General features: G+C 35.5%; 1 protein-coding gene across 8 annotated transcripts in view; it reads right to left on the bottom strand.

Annotated features, from left to right (window-relative positions):
• KIAA2026 (KIAA2026 ortholog) overlaps positions 1-14,451 on the bottom strand; it is a 95,115-nt gene that overhangs the window by 57,111 nt on the left and 23,553 nt on the right. For 7 of the 8 annotated variants that reach the window (XM_027709776.2, XM_027709775.2, XM_039384518.1 and 4 more), the window contains exon 5: positions 10,706-10,795. The exons of the other annotated variant lie outside the window; for it this stretch is intronic. In XM_027709776.2, coding sequence (XP_027565577.1) covers positions 10,706-10,795 — 90 coding nt within the window. The remainder of the gene's footprint in view (positions 1-10,705; positions 10,796-14,451) is intronic. 8 annotated transcript variants of the gene reach the window in all.

The following is a 14,451-nucleotide window of genomic DNA, read 5'->3' as shown; positions in this document are numbered from 1 at the left end:
GTAAATGAAGTGGTAAATGTATCAGGCAGCCAGATACAAGTAGAACATTTAGTCAAGGACAGACTTCAAGGCTTTATTGGCTTCATTAACACTTCACAGAAGAACAAGTATGAACAAATGTAAGTTACTTTTCTCCTTGATTACAAAAATGAACAAAAAACCTAACCAATCCCAGTACCCTGAATTCTAGAGCTAGATACAGGTGGAGGCCTGTTCCTAGTAAGTGTCCTCCATGGTTCAACACCAGTCCAGCATTAAGTTAATCATCAATGACTTGGATGACAGGATAGAGGCCTCCTCAGCCAATTTGCTGAGGACACAAATTTGGGAGGAGTGACCAATACTCCAGGGGGCTGTGCAGACCTTCAGAAAGATCTTGACAGGTTGGAAAGACGGGCAGAGAAGAACTGTCTGAAATTCAACAAAAGCAAATGCAGGGTCCCTGCACCTGGGGAGGAATAATCTCAGGCACCAGTACAGGCTGGGGGCTGACCTGCTGGAGAGCAGCTCTGCAGAGAAGGACCTGGGGTTCTGGTGAAAAACAAGCTGTCCATGAGCCAGCAGTGTGTCCTTGTGGCCTGAAAGGCCAATGGTGTCCTGGAGTGCATTAGGAAGAGCACTGACAGCAGGTTGAGAGAGGTGATCCTGCCCTTCCACTCAGCTCTAGGGAGGCCACATCTGAAGTGCTGTGTCCTCTGGGCTCCTCAGTACAACAGACATGGAGCTCCTGTAGCAAGTTCTGTGGAGGGTGACAAAGATGAGGGGACTGGAGCATCTCTTATGAGGAAAGCTGAGGGAGGTGGGCCTGTTCAGCCTTGAGAAGAGATGACTGAGAGGGGATGTCCAAGGCTTATAAGGGAGGGTGCCAAGAGGATGAAGCCAGGCCTTCTTGGTGGTGCCAAGCAACAGGACAACAGGCAATGGGCAGAAACCGATGCACAGGAAGTTCTGCCTGAACACGAGGAAGAATTTCTTTACTGTGTGGGTGACTGAGTACTGGAACAGATTGCCCAGAAAGGTGGAGACTCCCTCACTGGAGATATTCAAGAACCGTCTGGACACAATCATGTGCTGTGTGCTCTGGGGTGACTCCGCTTGAGCAGAGAGGTTGGACCAGATGACCCACTGTGGTCCCTTCCAACCTGACCCATTCTGTGAATCTGTGAAATATAGTATCCACTGGATATAGTTTCCGGAAAACTCTACATTTTAATGTAAATTTTATAGCAACACAATTTTTAAAAATGTAAATTATTTCCCTTTATCCCAATTATTCATCTTTCCTACTTGGGTTTTGGAGTTGACAATAAACCTGTTAATGGAAACACAGACAAATTTAAGCCATGAGAAGAACCTTCTCTCCTCAGAAATAGTAAGGACAGAATAAATATAGGTCAAATGACATTCTTCTAAATTGTGGTTCAGTTGATTTTCCATGCAAATATGTAAGATCTCTGCAAAGGTCAGATGCTATAATTCCTTAAAAAGAGATATGAAAAATATACCTATAACCTTAAGACGCATCACTACAAAACTTAGCATTTCTTTTCCTATGCAATTTAATTCTCCAACACAGTCTTGTGTTTTTTTCCAGGAGGAAAAGAAAAAAAAAGGCAAATTGAGAATTGATAAAGCTAAGACTTAACTCCCTACTTACATAGCTGCCTACTAATTTCTATAGATAATAGACTTGCTTTTACAAATGTTTGTGTGGCAAATTCTCAGAAATACCAAATGATAAAACGTAGGAGATTAGTTATAAACTGAAGCCTAGGAGGTTCAGGCTGGACCTCTGACGGTATATTTTCATCAGAAACATACAGCACTTGTTACCTGGGAGAAGAGGCTGACTACCACCTGGCCACAACCTTCTCTCATGTAGTTGTAGAGAGCAGTAAGGTCTCCCATGAGTCTCCTCTTCTTCAGGCTAAACAGCCCCAGCTCCCTAGCTGCCTTTCACAGGTCTCATGTTCCAGATCCTTCACCAGCTTCATTGCCCTTCTCTGGACATGCTGGAGCACCTCAATGTCTTTCCTGTACTGAGGGGCCCAGAACTGAACACAGGATTCCAGGTGCTTTGATTTCTACCAGTGCCAAGTACAGGGGGACAATCACTTCCCTGGTCCTGCTGGAGACGCTATTTCTGACTCGGGCCTGGATGCCATCGGCCGCCTCAGCCCTCTGGATACACCACTGGCTCATGTTCAGCCATGGTTGACCAGCACCTCCAGGTCCTTTTTTTACTGGGACACTTTCAACTACTCCTCCCCCAGCTTGTAGCGCTGTCTGGGGTTTCTGTGACCCAAGTGCAGGACAGGGCACTTGGCCTTGTTGAACCACACAGCATTGGCCTTGGCCCATTGATCCAGTCTGTCCAGATCCCTCCAGAGAGCCTTCCTACCCTCCAGCAGATCAACACTCCTGCCCAGCTTGGTGTTGTCTCTGAAATGGCTAAGGGTGCCCTTGCCCAGATAATTCAGAATGATATTAAACAGAATTTAGTTACCACCTTGTTCCAGGTAGTAGACAACCAAAACATTACTTTTTTTTGGAAACACAATATAGGATATTAACAACAGGAAAACAAGAGAAAAGAAGGCCTAGACAGAGGACAAGTATAAAATGTGACTTTGAGCTGTGTCAAGTTACAAGTAAATTTTAAAAATGCAAACATAATAAAAATACTTTTTAGAAATATGCTGAATGTTTCCATATAAACACAAAGAGATATTCAACACATTCTCAACTGAAAACTTACCTTTTAAAACAAGGTTTCTGACATCCAGAGCAGCCAGGAAATGCTGACTCCACTCTCTGTGATTGATGCCCCAACATACACTATGCTGGCGTACTCATCATTGAATCCCAAAGCAGACTGGAGCCAGGATATTGATATATGGTATAAGGACTGAACTTTATATGGGAGTTTTTGTTTTGTTTTTAAATAAACACACACACACAACACCACAATATTTTGCAGTTTTATAAGATTTTCTGTCATCTTTACTTTATATTCCAGGGACATAAAGTAAAGAAAATTAGTAACCTTATAAAACCACGCAATATTGTTGAAAAGGGGTGGTGGTGGAGGGAAAAAACTTACCCTTAATAGGCCTGCTCCATTCTGCAGCGGGGTTCTGTGGTATGTGTGACATCACCAGTCTAGTGTTTTCTAGTGATGTCACACAGAGAGGGAGTTGGTGATCTCCAGCTGCTTTGGACATAAGATACCTGAAGAACAGAGATCAATAACTTCTTCAATTCAGATATGGACTAACACTGAATGTTCTTAATATCGAATTTGAGGGCCAAATACTAGAATTTCAGACACTTCGAATTTTAACTGAATAAGAATGCATGATGAGAGTCTGTATTCATACTATGCAAATTCATCTATTATTGGAAGTGTTTTAATTTTGAAAATGTTTTGTTATATTCTACAGTAAAAGTTCCTGAAAATCAGTACCTTGTATTTTACCTTCAGCAACATCATTCTGAATATTATAAATATATATCAACAGCTAACCTCTGATGTTATTTGAAGACTGGGACTAAATATAGTCAGGAAGAATGACTTGTAGTAAATTATAAAACAAATACACTCATGACATCTCTTAATTTTATTTTTGAGCATTTACCAGCAACTAATGAAAAGTCGTCAGACTTCAGTTTGCACACCCATGACCTAGATATCCGATCACATCAAACTATATCCTAAAATGATATTTCATACTCTTATACACTGCAAATAAATAAAGTAAAACAAACAACCAACAACAAAACCACAACAAACTTCTTGCTACCAAGACTGTCTCCTGATTTAGTTCACTACTATGAAATGGCTTTTTGTTCAGATGTTTAGACACATGTTCTAATTTTACTTAGGCAAAACTACTACAAAATCATCATTGTGTTGGTCAATCCACCATGTTTTTTTAAATATATAAACTATCAAAACACAGGAGAAAGTTTATTATCAGCATGATCTTACTATTGCTTTGAACCTGATTCAGAACAGTGAAATTATCCAGCACTGAATTGTCACATATTACTCCTCATTGGAAGAACTTCTAGTTATTAACTAACTTATACTTTTGTAACTGACGAAGAAACTGGATGGACATAGTATCTGAAACTATTTACAAAAAAAGTTATGTCTTTTAGGTTGTTATGATCTTACTTAACTCCCTCTCACATAGCTGAATATTTTATCTTCTTAATTCTGGATACTCAAGTACTTCTCTATTCTTCAGCTGAGCATCTTAAAATCAGCTGTTTTGTTAGAACTGTGTGCTGACAGGAATGCCTTGAATTATTTCTTCAAAGCAACAACTGACCAAAATCCAGAGCACTGTGAAACGTTCTGAATATACAGTAGTATCTCTATAACAAAAATGTTCCAGATTAAATGTATGAGTAGACATTCACCTCTGATGCAGAACCCACACTTTCACATTTGGAACTGTAGAAACATATGTGATGAAAGTGGCTTAAAAAAAGCCTGTTAGCATACATTTATTGGATGTTTAGTCAGCCACACAAAGAAAAGCATGAAAGATCAAGAGAAAAAATCTGTGAAAAAAGTAGCCAATAAAGAGAGAAAACTGGAAGAGCTAAGATAAGCCAAAGACTGGGACAAAAATATTGAAAGCTTTTGAGATAAGCCAAAGTCAGAAATAAGAGAGAAGACAAATTAAATATTTTGGAGAAGATTTAAAAAACTGAAGCCTAAAATTGGCGTTATTCATTCATATTATACAATTAAATATTACAGAAGCTCCACATCTTCAATGTACAGGAAGCTGCATGGATGTAAACGTGTAAATTTCAGTCTAAAAATTCAACATTTTGGGCTCATATTAGTGTTTTCAAGAGATGCAGGGAAGCCACAGAGAAGCACTAACCAACTATTTAGAAATGACTAAAGTACCAAACAAATTTTTGGGATAAAGAATGGAAAAAGAGAATATATTACATACACTACAGATGAAGATGCATAGTAACACAGAACCTAGGCTTAAATAAAAAGAAAATATTTCAGTTGCAAGACTTGAAGTAACTGTATTAAAATCCTGTTATTCTAAGTATTTATAGAAATCTCTTTAAAGTGCAACCCTGCAGTTTAAACCTCCTAGCATCTGTGCATACACAGATTCCTCAGTCTATAGTATTTTTTGTTTGTGTGTACGTTTATGTAAACATAGTAATGCTGAAGAAAACAAGTATAACTGAAACCTCTTTACATGCAAAAGTCTCAAGCATGGTACATATTTCACTGGGGAAGGAGGAAGAGGTCAGGAGAAGAGGAGGGAGGAATTGGGAGAAGGAAGTCAACCTCCTCAAAAAAATGGAAGAAGATTTAATCCAATAATACAAACGTTTCATTTGGGGCCCAAATGAGCAGACACAGTAACTTTTTCCATTTTATTGTTTGTAAAGTTGAGGTCTGATTCACTAAAAAATCAGTAAGAGCCCTAACCTGTTTCTGATTGTTACATGAATTTCTACTGAAAGGAAGTTCTTCTTGGAAGTCCCTGTAGAGTCTTGTCTAAACAGTCTTCCTGGTAAATATTTTCAAACATACAACAGTATTTCCCATTTTTTCACTGAACAGAGAGGAGTATTTTATAAACTTAAGAACTTTTATAAAATTAAGAAAACAGTCTCTTAGTTTAGATACTTACACCTTGTACAAACAAATTTAACAGCAGCTTGTTTAGAGTGTCAAAAAAAACAGATATGGAAAATATTATGTTCCATCCTGGATCAATGTATTCCTTTGACTACCCTCATAAATTAATTTATGTCCAAGGTTCTAAATATTTCTGACCTGAACCAGTGGGTTTTTCTCTCTGAATTTTCAGATGCTCTCTGAAATATGTATTTTTTCAGCAGATATGGACTTGAAGCTGCAGAAAACCTCAGCTTGCTTTCAGCCCTTCTGACTCACCTGCCTAAAATATACATCCACTCCCAAAGATAGACAAAAGACATTCACCTGTCCTGGGACTGTCTAAATCAACTGTCTAACCTCCGGGAAAAATAGCAGAACTGAAAACCTTCATAAGAGAGGTTTTTACTTTTTTTGTTACAAAGTCAAGAACATCAGGGTGTTACAGACCTCCATAAACAATAAAATCTTCAATGCATTTTTTCCAAACCCTAATTAGTTCTTAACGTGGCTGGTGTCCTTTGACTAAGTAATTCTCCTTTCCTTAACCTTTGTCTGACTTTTTTCTCTCTATAGGGAGAGAGTGGTCTCCTTCTCAGGAAAGTAATGCCCTTTATCCATTTAACCTTCTCAACTTAGCTATGGGAATCCTGGGCTCCAGCCTCCCTTCTAACTCCCTGGACAGCAATTCATTTACTGGTCATACTTGTAGGGAATGATTCCAATCCAATGGTCCTACCAAAATAAAGTCTTGCATTACAGTAAATAAGAAATCTTTCAATGTTCATGTTCAAATTTTACATAAAAACACGCTTACTACAAAGTCAGCTTGCAAAATGGCATCTGCAAAAAAAGCCCAAGGTTCACTATTTTATCCAAGTACCTGCAGTCCTGGCACTTTCATACTACACAATGTCAAGAAGGGTTTGAAAAAAAATAAAATTTTTTGCTATGATATGCAATAGTAAAGTATATACAAATGATCTACAAATAGCTTAATTAACAGTTTCACACACACAAAGCAAAATTATTTCAGATCACAAGAGAAGCTGATTATCTGCAAGGCAGTAAGAAGATTTCCACTCATGCTGCAACTCCCACTGATTTGACCAGACACAGAAAACCTATGGAAAAATGGGATCCAAAATGTCAGAAGCTCATAGTTGTTATCTTGCATACTGATAGGACAGGAGGTGCTACTTTACCATCTCTTCTCATAAAAGAAATTTCATATATTAAATAGCAGTCTCTATGTTATCCTAAATATACTGGTAAAATGCTTCACTATCACGTTTGACAAAATTATTTTTTCAGCAATACCACTCCAAGTGTGGAATTAGGCTACTTTGCATGTCTTGATCGATTTGATAGTTATAGCAAATTTCTAAGACCTCACATTCAACTGAACAGCCATGCATATTATATATACAGTCTAAATTTTCAGCAAATAAGAGGTAAAAATGCAATAAAATCTCAAAAGAATTTTTAGCCAGTATGTTCTACTTCAGGTTTATAATTGTCTACTCACTGCTTGTAATTTAACCCACATAAATTTAACACATTTTTTTTCTATTAATTCAATTTTTACTGCCATTTTTAGTCATACTATTTTAAAATTAAAGGATTCTAGCTTAGACATTCCTTAGGGAACCATTCTCTATCCTGTCACTAGACAGTGCACAGAACATTAAACACAAGTCCCTTAAGTCCCGTTTTCTGCATCTTTCACTTTCTGATTTCCTGTCAGGCACTCAAACAGTAAATCTCACTAATTTGACTTCTCATCCCCCTCTGGATATGTAATATATAGTAGATACATTACATATAATACATAGAACTGTTTAGCAGCTGAAGGTATAGACTTTTTAGAGCATTTCTGATAGTAACATCACACACAACTTCACTTGTCACAAAAAGGCACTTTTCCTGTCCAAATCAGTCCCACTTTCTTTTCCCCACAGATGCTCAATCCTGTTCTTACAATGACTCCTCAGACTCTGGCAGAATACAAGCACAGGTATTTGTGCAACTGCATGATAAATTGCACTAGAAAACTGATCTGGCTTAAAAAAACTCAGCAGCAGAAAAAGGGTAGTTAGGTTTATCACAGACTAACTCTCTCACCACGCAGCTGAATAAAGAATTTTGCTAGCTTCTCTCATGGGGTGGAACAGAAAAGAGAAGCTTCCAGAGACACAGAGAGTAGGAACTACTTATTTGGCAGCAGTTTTGGCTTATGTCAGTTGAAAGCATATGTGAAACTGCAGTGTCACTTCAGAACTGTGGCTGGCGTTCAAGAGCACAGTTGAACTCTGTTCAAAATTAAAGAACTGAAGTCAAATTTTATTCTCCTCTCTAAACAGTTACAGTGAACTAGCACAAAGCAAATCTCACAATTGGTACAACAAACTCACCAGTAATCAATCAAAAGTGCAAGACTTTTTAAAAGGAAAAATAATACTCATAACTAATTCAAAAGACAATACAGTGCACAAGAGTACAGAAACAAACTGTTTTAATTAACCAAGCAGATTTATTACTTCATTGTTGTGGAAGAAGCTTGTTGAAATGTCCACACTTAAAATTACCCATGGCTTTCCATTACATAACCCTGTTCTAATTTGATTTTAACTTGCCAAACAAAAACCTGTCATGTCATTCGTTGTCTCAAGCTGATGTTCTGAAACGTGTCAGATACAACCAGTCCAACTACCTATAAAAAATGAGGGAAAATAGTAAGTTTATTCATGTCAAAAAAGCGTTACAGCTCAGCTCTCTCATTATAGTCTCCACTAATTCCAAGTTCTGGAGAAGGAATTCCTTTTACGTACTCTAGAATGGTCTTCTAGGAAACAAAAGCGAGGTTAGGACTAAGAAAAGGTTATATTTAAAAGTGTTACTATCAGTTAGACAAGCTGTATTTCTAATATGCTTTAGTAATTAACATAACATTAAAGCTTGCCTTGACAATTTTTCTCAGTAGCATGTGCTAGCAACTACTAAAACTGGAATTACCAAGGAGGTTAGCCATGAAGAAGATTCCTATGGCTTTACTCAGGTCACTGTTGCAAACAAAAATCAATGAAGTTACCATGAAGTAGTAACAACATCACCATTTTGGGTCAAAACAAGAAAAAAGTCCATGAACAACACATATAAATACCATCATATTAAAATAAGCTTTCACATTAGATCCTACTTCCATTAGCAAATTAAAACAATGTCTTATTTAATAGTCAGAAAAACCAAACAAATTTGATTCTAGATGCTTGTGAAACTGCCACTGTCATTTGGTCAGAGCTGAAGAATAAAAATCTGTTTTTTCTCCAATTTTTCACCTATCTAACAAAATTACACATGGTGTTAGACGTCAAAAGTGACATCCTAATGACTTTCCTTACAAACTGAAACCTAATTTTAACATGTCAAATTTATGATTTTTCATCTAATTTAACATCTTTGTATGTTTGAAAGGAAAACATGAAACTTCCCTAATAAATATGTTTTTAAAAATCAGTATTTCACTTTACTGTTTCCTCATAACCACTTCTTCAGCAATTAATCCTAACCCTTTTCCTTTCTGTAAAATTTCTAACAACACAAGTCTTTAGAGACCCAGAATCACGATCTGATAGGTCTATACAAGCACAAGAAAGATTGTCCTTACCTCATAACTTCCGAATGCTGAATCTTAACTCCCCTATACTTCAGTGTTTGGTTTTTTTAAGGTGGTGCAATTAGAACTAAACATAGTATTCCTGCTGAAGTCATGCAACTTACTTACATAATGACATTATCAGATTTCAGTTCAAAGAGCAATTATGACATATTTAGCATTTGTCTACCCTTGAAGAAGTCTTGTTCATACAGTTTTACTAGCAGACTAAAAGTCTCACCTAAACTAAGATTATTTATATACTATAGTATACTCTCATTTTTTTGCTTTTTCTTCTATTGTTGCCATAACCTTTCTGATAACCTCTTGACATTTTATCATAAAAACCAATTTGCAATTTAGCAACTGCAAAATAATTTCAAGATAAGGCTGTTTTTATTCGCTTGGATATTTCAACAATTATTATGCTAAGTGCCTGCAGAGAAATTTGTCTTTCAGAGTCCTAATTTATATTGCCTCTCTCCTACATCTGTCTCCTCTATTTAAAAAAATTTAGGAATAAATTGTTTCTGCATGAGACTGTAGACATTCACTTGAATTAAAAGCAGTCTAGTTTCTAAGGTTTAGAAAAAGCAACATTTTTATCTCCCACCCTTTATAGAAATGCCACGGAAATGCCTAGTTCAATAAACAGAACTACAATACAAAAATGCAAGAAGAATAATTCACTAAAAAGGGACATTCATATGAGTACTATTCATGTATTTAAATTTATCTACCATCTTAATTAAAACCACTGTCTCCTACAAAAGCCAAAACATATTGGATTCTCTTGTCTAACCGTTACTCATTCGAGGTTTTCAGCTGCATAGCCTGAGTGATCCAGCGTACATTGGTAAAATTTGTATCTCAGTCTGACACCAAAAGCCAGATAGCATGCTTTCTGGTACAACCTACTTTAATAAAAATTAAACAAAGCCAATTTTAATAACTTACTTGCAAACAAAAGGAGTTAGGAATCCCAATAACAATGTAAGAGTCAGTTCACTGGAAGTTTTGATCAGCACTGCATAGGCAGATATAAGAATTCTATTCTGTAATTGCTTGTTAGTAAGAATTGTCCTCAGGGCAGAATGTTAACATGTTTAATAGAAATGAACTACTCCTTCTAAGGCATCGCCACTATCCAAATTTATTTTGGCAGTGAAAAGTGTTAACACGGTTACTGAATTCACTTCTAAAAACATTGAGAACAGAGCACTACATACAGGAAAGATTAAAATTACAGTCTCTAGGTATCAACCATATGAGGTTTTATGCAGTTATTGAACAGCATAAAAATCTTCAGTTGAAAGGCCTCAGTAAATAACTGGTACTGTTTTATATCCATACAAGAGAAAGCTGTTAATGTCACATACCGATTTCTTTTTAATGTCCTCCAGATCTTTGAGTTCATTCTCAATCTTTGTGATTAATTCCCTGAGTTCATCAAGATTAGTGCAAATAAGCTAAAAAACAAATGAACACAAACACTCGGTGATGTGGGACTTGGAAAACATACAATGAAGTTAAATAAAATGTAAAAGCACGGTATTACTTAACGCTACCATTTGTTTTTTATTTTCTTACAGCGTTTTTAAAAGTAAAAAAAAAAAAAGCAGGACTTGTTGAAAGAAAGACAAGCTAATAAGAAAATAATCTATTCTTCAGACATAAATCATATCTCTGCCTGTAAGCTTCCATTTCAAAATGTAGGTATTTTCTTAAAACTTCTGTGAATGACAACTACCAAATTTATCTCAAGTGCACTAATGAGTTGGAACATCTTTGAGTTCCAGACAACTCCCGTTGAATTAAAGTATACTAGCTTTGGAGTATGCTGTGCTTATAACATTTCACACTTGTTACAACTTTTTCCTGAACATAACTTTATATGCTGACACAGAGTCTTCTGTTCCTGGAGGTGTTTAAGACGCATCTGGTGATATGGTTTAGTGGTTACAGTTGTAGTGCTGGGTGCTGGTTGGACTGGATGATTTTGAAGGACTCTTACAACCTTGCTGATTCTATGATTCTAAGGCAACCTAGTTGTCTATCAGATCTACCTATTTGTGTACATTTTGAGAAAGGATTATATTTTTCTTATTCCTGTCTTTAGAAATCAGCTTTTTTACATTTCTCCTTTCAGAAAATGGATGCTATCTTCTTGAAAAAACCATCAAGCAAAAGTAATCTGTATATTTTGTCTTATCATCATTTAGGGCAGTTTAAGACGTAATAAACTGGAAATTATTAAGCTGTTAGGTTCTTTCAGGTTAAGACTTGCTTTTTCTGAACACCCTTAGGTGAAAATCTTTTCATTATTACTGAAAACATATTAAAATAATTTAAGAAAATTAAAAAAATTATAATAAAAGAAACCATGCAAAACCCATCCCAGAAAAACTGTTTTTATCATACAAGTGTTAATTATTTTTCCCAAATCAGTAATTCATAACAGTATAGTTTTACATCAAATTCATGTGCAATTTTAGATTTGTAGCAAAGACATTAAAAAGAGCCTTTTTTCACTATTAAAACACAGAACTGACACTTTTTGCAAAATACATCAATTTCAAAAACCTCTAATGCATACACATCATCGTTTTCATAGCACTTGTGCGCATTTGAAGCACTGAGGAACTGAAGTGATTCAAACTAAAGTTTACAGTTTTCACATTTATCAAGCTTAGAATAGCAAATTAATAAGGAAATTGGCACTGTCTTGCCACACGCAATGTATGCAAAATTAACTTGCAAAAGGTATCTCTCTTAAGCCAGGAAACAAAATTACTATGTGTAACTTTACCAGGTTCAACATGCATGTCTGTCCTGCACTCAAAGAAGTGTTAAATACATAAGATGTAAACTGAAGCTAAATACTGGCTTTTCTTTGCCTGTCTGGCCTGTGAAGAAATCTATGATACTGTATTATTATGCAAAAAAGTGCAAGTATGTCACATAAAGTCCTTGAAAAAAGTCAATAAAGGCATGGATGAAGATTTTCCCTACACAATTATAAACCACTCTTTTGACTAGATATCTGAAAATTCAGTTACTAAGTATTATCACTACTTTTTATTTTTTTCTATGAGACCAATCCAAACTACATCAATGGGAAAAACAATGCCAATATACTAAGTTGAGTTGTCTTGGGGCTGGGAAAGACAGGCAAGAGTAATCAAATCTCTAAGTCCCAACTTTCAACAGAGGAGGTGTACATGTGAGGCTCATATCTGTGTGTCAGCTACACTCTGGTAAAACAAGGAAGGTAACAGCAGCTGACCCTGGAGGATTTATGGTCAAAATTAGTTCAGTATTTGAAATAGTTCAGTACTGTACTGAAAATCACTATAAAAAAAAGGTTCAAGAAAAAATTTATATTTTGTCATTCACAGTGTGATTTCAGGTGGGGAAATAAAGAAGCACACTGATCGGGAAGAAAGTATTTACGAAGCTTCTCTCACACGGCTAACATTTCCCACCTTACAGAACAAAGCCAGCGTTTTGAAGGAAAGATGAAAAGGATAGTAATAACAAAGTGTAGTGCATTTTGTATGATCATTTTGTTACGGAATCTAGATCATATTTCTCCTAATGAGATTTTTATTTATGTTCCCATGTTCTTTGCTCTTTGCTGTTGTAGCCTGAAAATTAAGTATATTATTAGAAAGTGTTAGACACAGAATTTATGTATTTTAGACTAAGCATTTTAAAAGGACTTAAAAAAGGACTTGGTGGAACTAAACAATTCAATTTCCTGTGAACAACACTGCCTTTCTAAATTGTTCTATGTTTTAATGGGTAAGCTAATATGAAGGTAAAAGGAGAGGTACTGATTTACAACCTAATCATTTTAGATTAGATTAGATTAGATTAGATTACATTACATTCTGATATCTTACTGGTAGTTTCATATATGGTTCTTGAAGAACATGCCTTCTAATGACCTATCATGAGAAAAATAATCTGAGGAGAAAAAACGTTTCCTTTATAAAATGTTAGGCATTATAAATGTTAAAATTAAGTAGTACAATTAACTCCTGAATGTTTCTGTTAATAATGGATTTTAATGTATAATTTTTATCATTGTACATATTAAAAGACTTATTAACACTAATTTACTCAGTTTTAGTGACAAGTTATGATTTTCGAGTATGGGATCTATACTTAATTACAGAACCTAATCTGATAAAATAAAGTGTCTTATGGTTGGTTTGGGTTTTTTTTTCTACATTTGTAGGCTGCAGGAACATGAAAAATATTATACATTTTTATTTATTAATTTTCATTCCAAAAGAACTGATGTTTAGACAAGAATAGCAATATACTTGTGGTTATATCCTTCCTCCATATTTCACAGCACCTGTATACTTAAGGTGTTTTATCAAATATTTAAAAAATACACTTGTACCTTCAAACAGTTCATAATTTCATAAAGTTTGGTTATCTGTGTATGCGGGAAAAGTATACTGAAGCATACATTACCAGATTCCAAAAGTCTTAATATTATTCAAAATATAAATGTTTTAGTATTTGCAAATACTTCTAACAGTCACACCAATCCCGTCTGTCCTCTTGAAAAAGGCAGGTTAAGTTGTTAAAGAGTTCCCTCATAAGATTAAACTGCTCAATACTAATCAATCTGAGCCTCACCTAAACCAGATATAACTCATAGCTTTGATCAAAAGAGCCAGAAGTATTATGTTATATTTTAAGTTTTTACACAAATAAATATACACTTAGATAGATATGTAAATGTATGTACATTTTACCTTGATTAGCTAAAAGATTGGGCTAAGTTTTAGACAGACTACTTAAATGCAGTAGTTTAATACTGTAAAAAAAGGATTTCTAACCTAACTGTATATATCCATGGCATGGAGGTAATGTGCTCGGAAAAATAAAATTTTTAGACACTGTACCTATTTTTTGGAAACATTTCAGTCACTACCATTACAATATAGATAAAAGACAGATTACACTTAAATGTCAGTCGTTTCTCAATATTGAGTGTTACTAACCAATTTTATCACCAGAAATTCTACTAGCTCCCTCTGAAACACATCATCATCATCATGGTGGAATAAACTGATTTGGTGGGTGGGTTTTAGAAAACAGTCAT

Source organism: Pipra filicauda, unplaced genomic scaffold, assembly GCF_003945595.2.
Source record: "Pipra filicauda isolate LSUMZ 115617 unplaced genomic scaffold, ASM394559v2 scaffold35_size7292922_pilon, whole genome shotgun sequence".
Classification (NCBI taxonomy): Eukaryota; Metazoa; Chordata; class Aves; order Passeriformes; family Pipridae; genus Pipra; species Pipra filicauda.
This window is presented reverse-complemented; position numbering and strand designations above follow the sequence as displayed.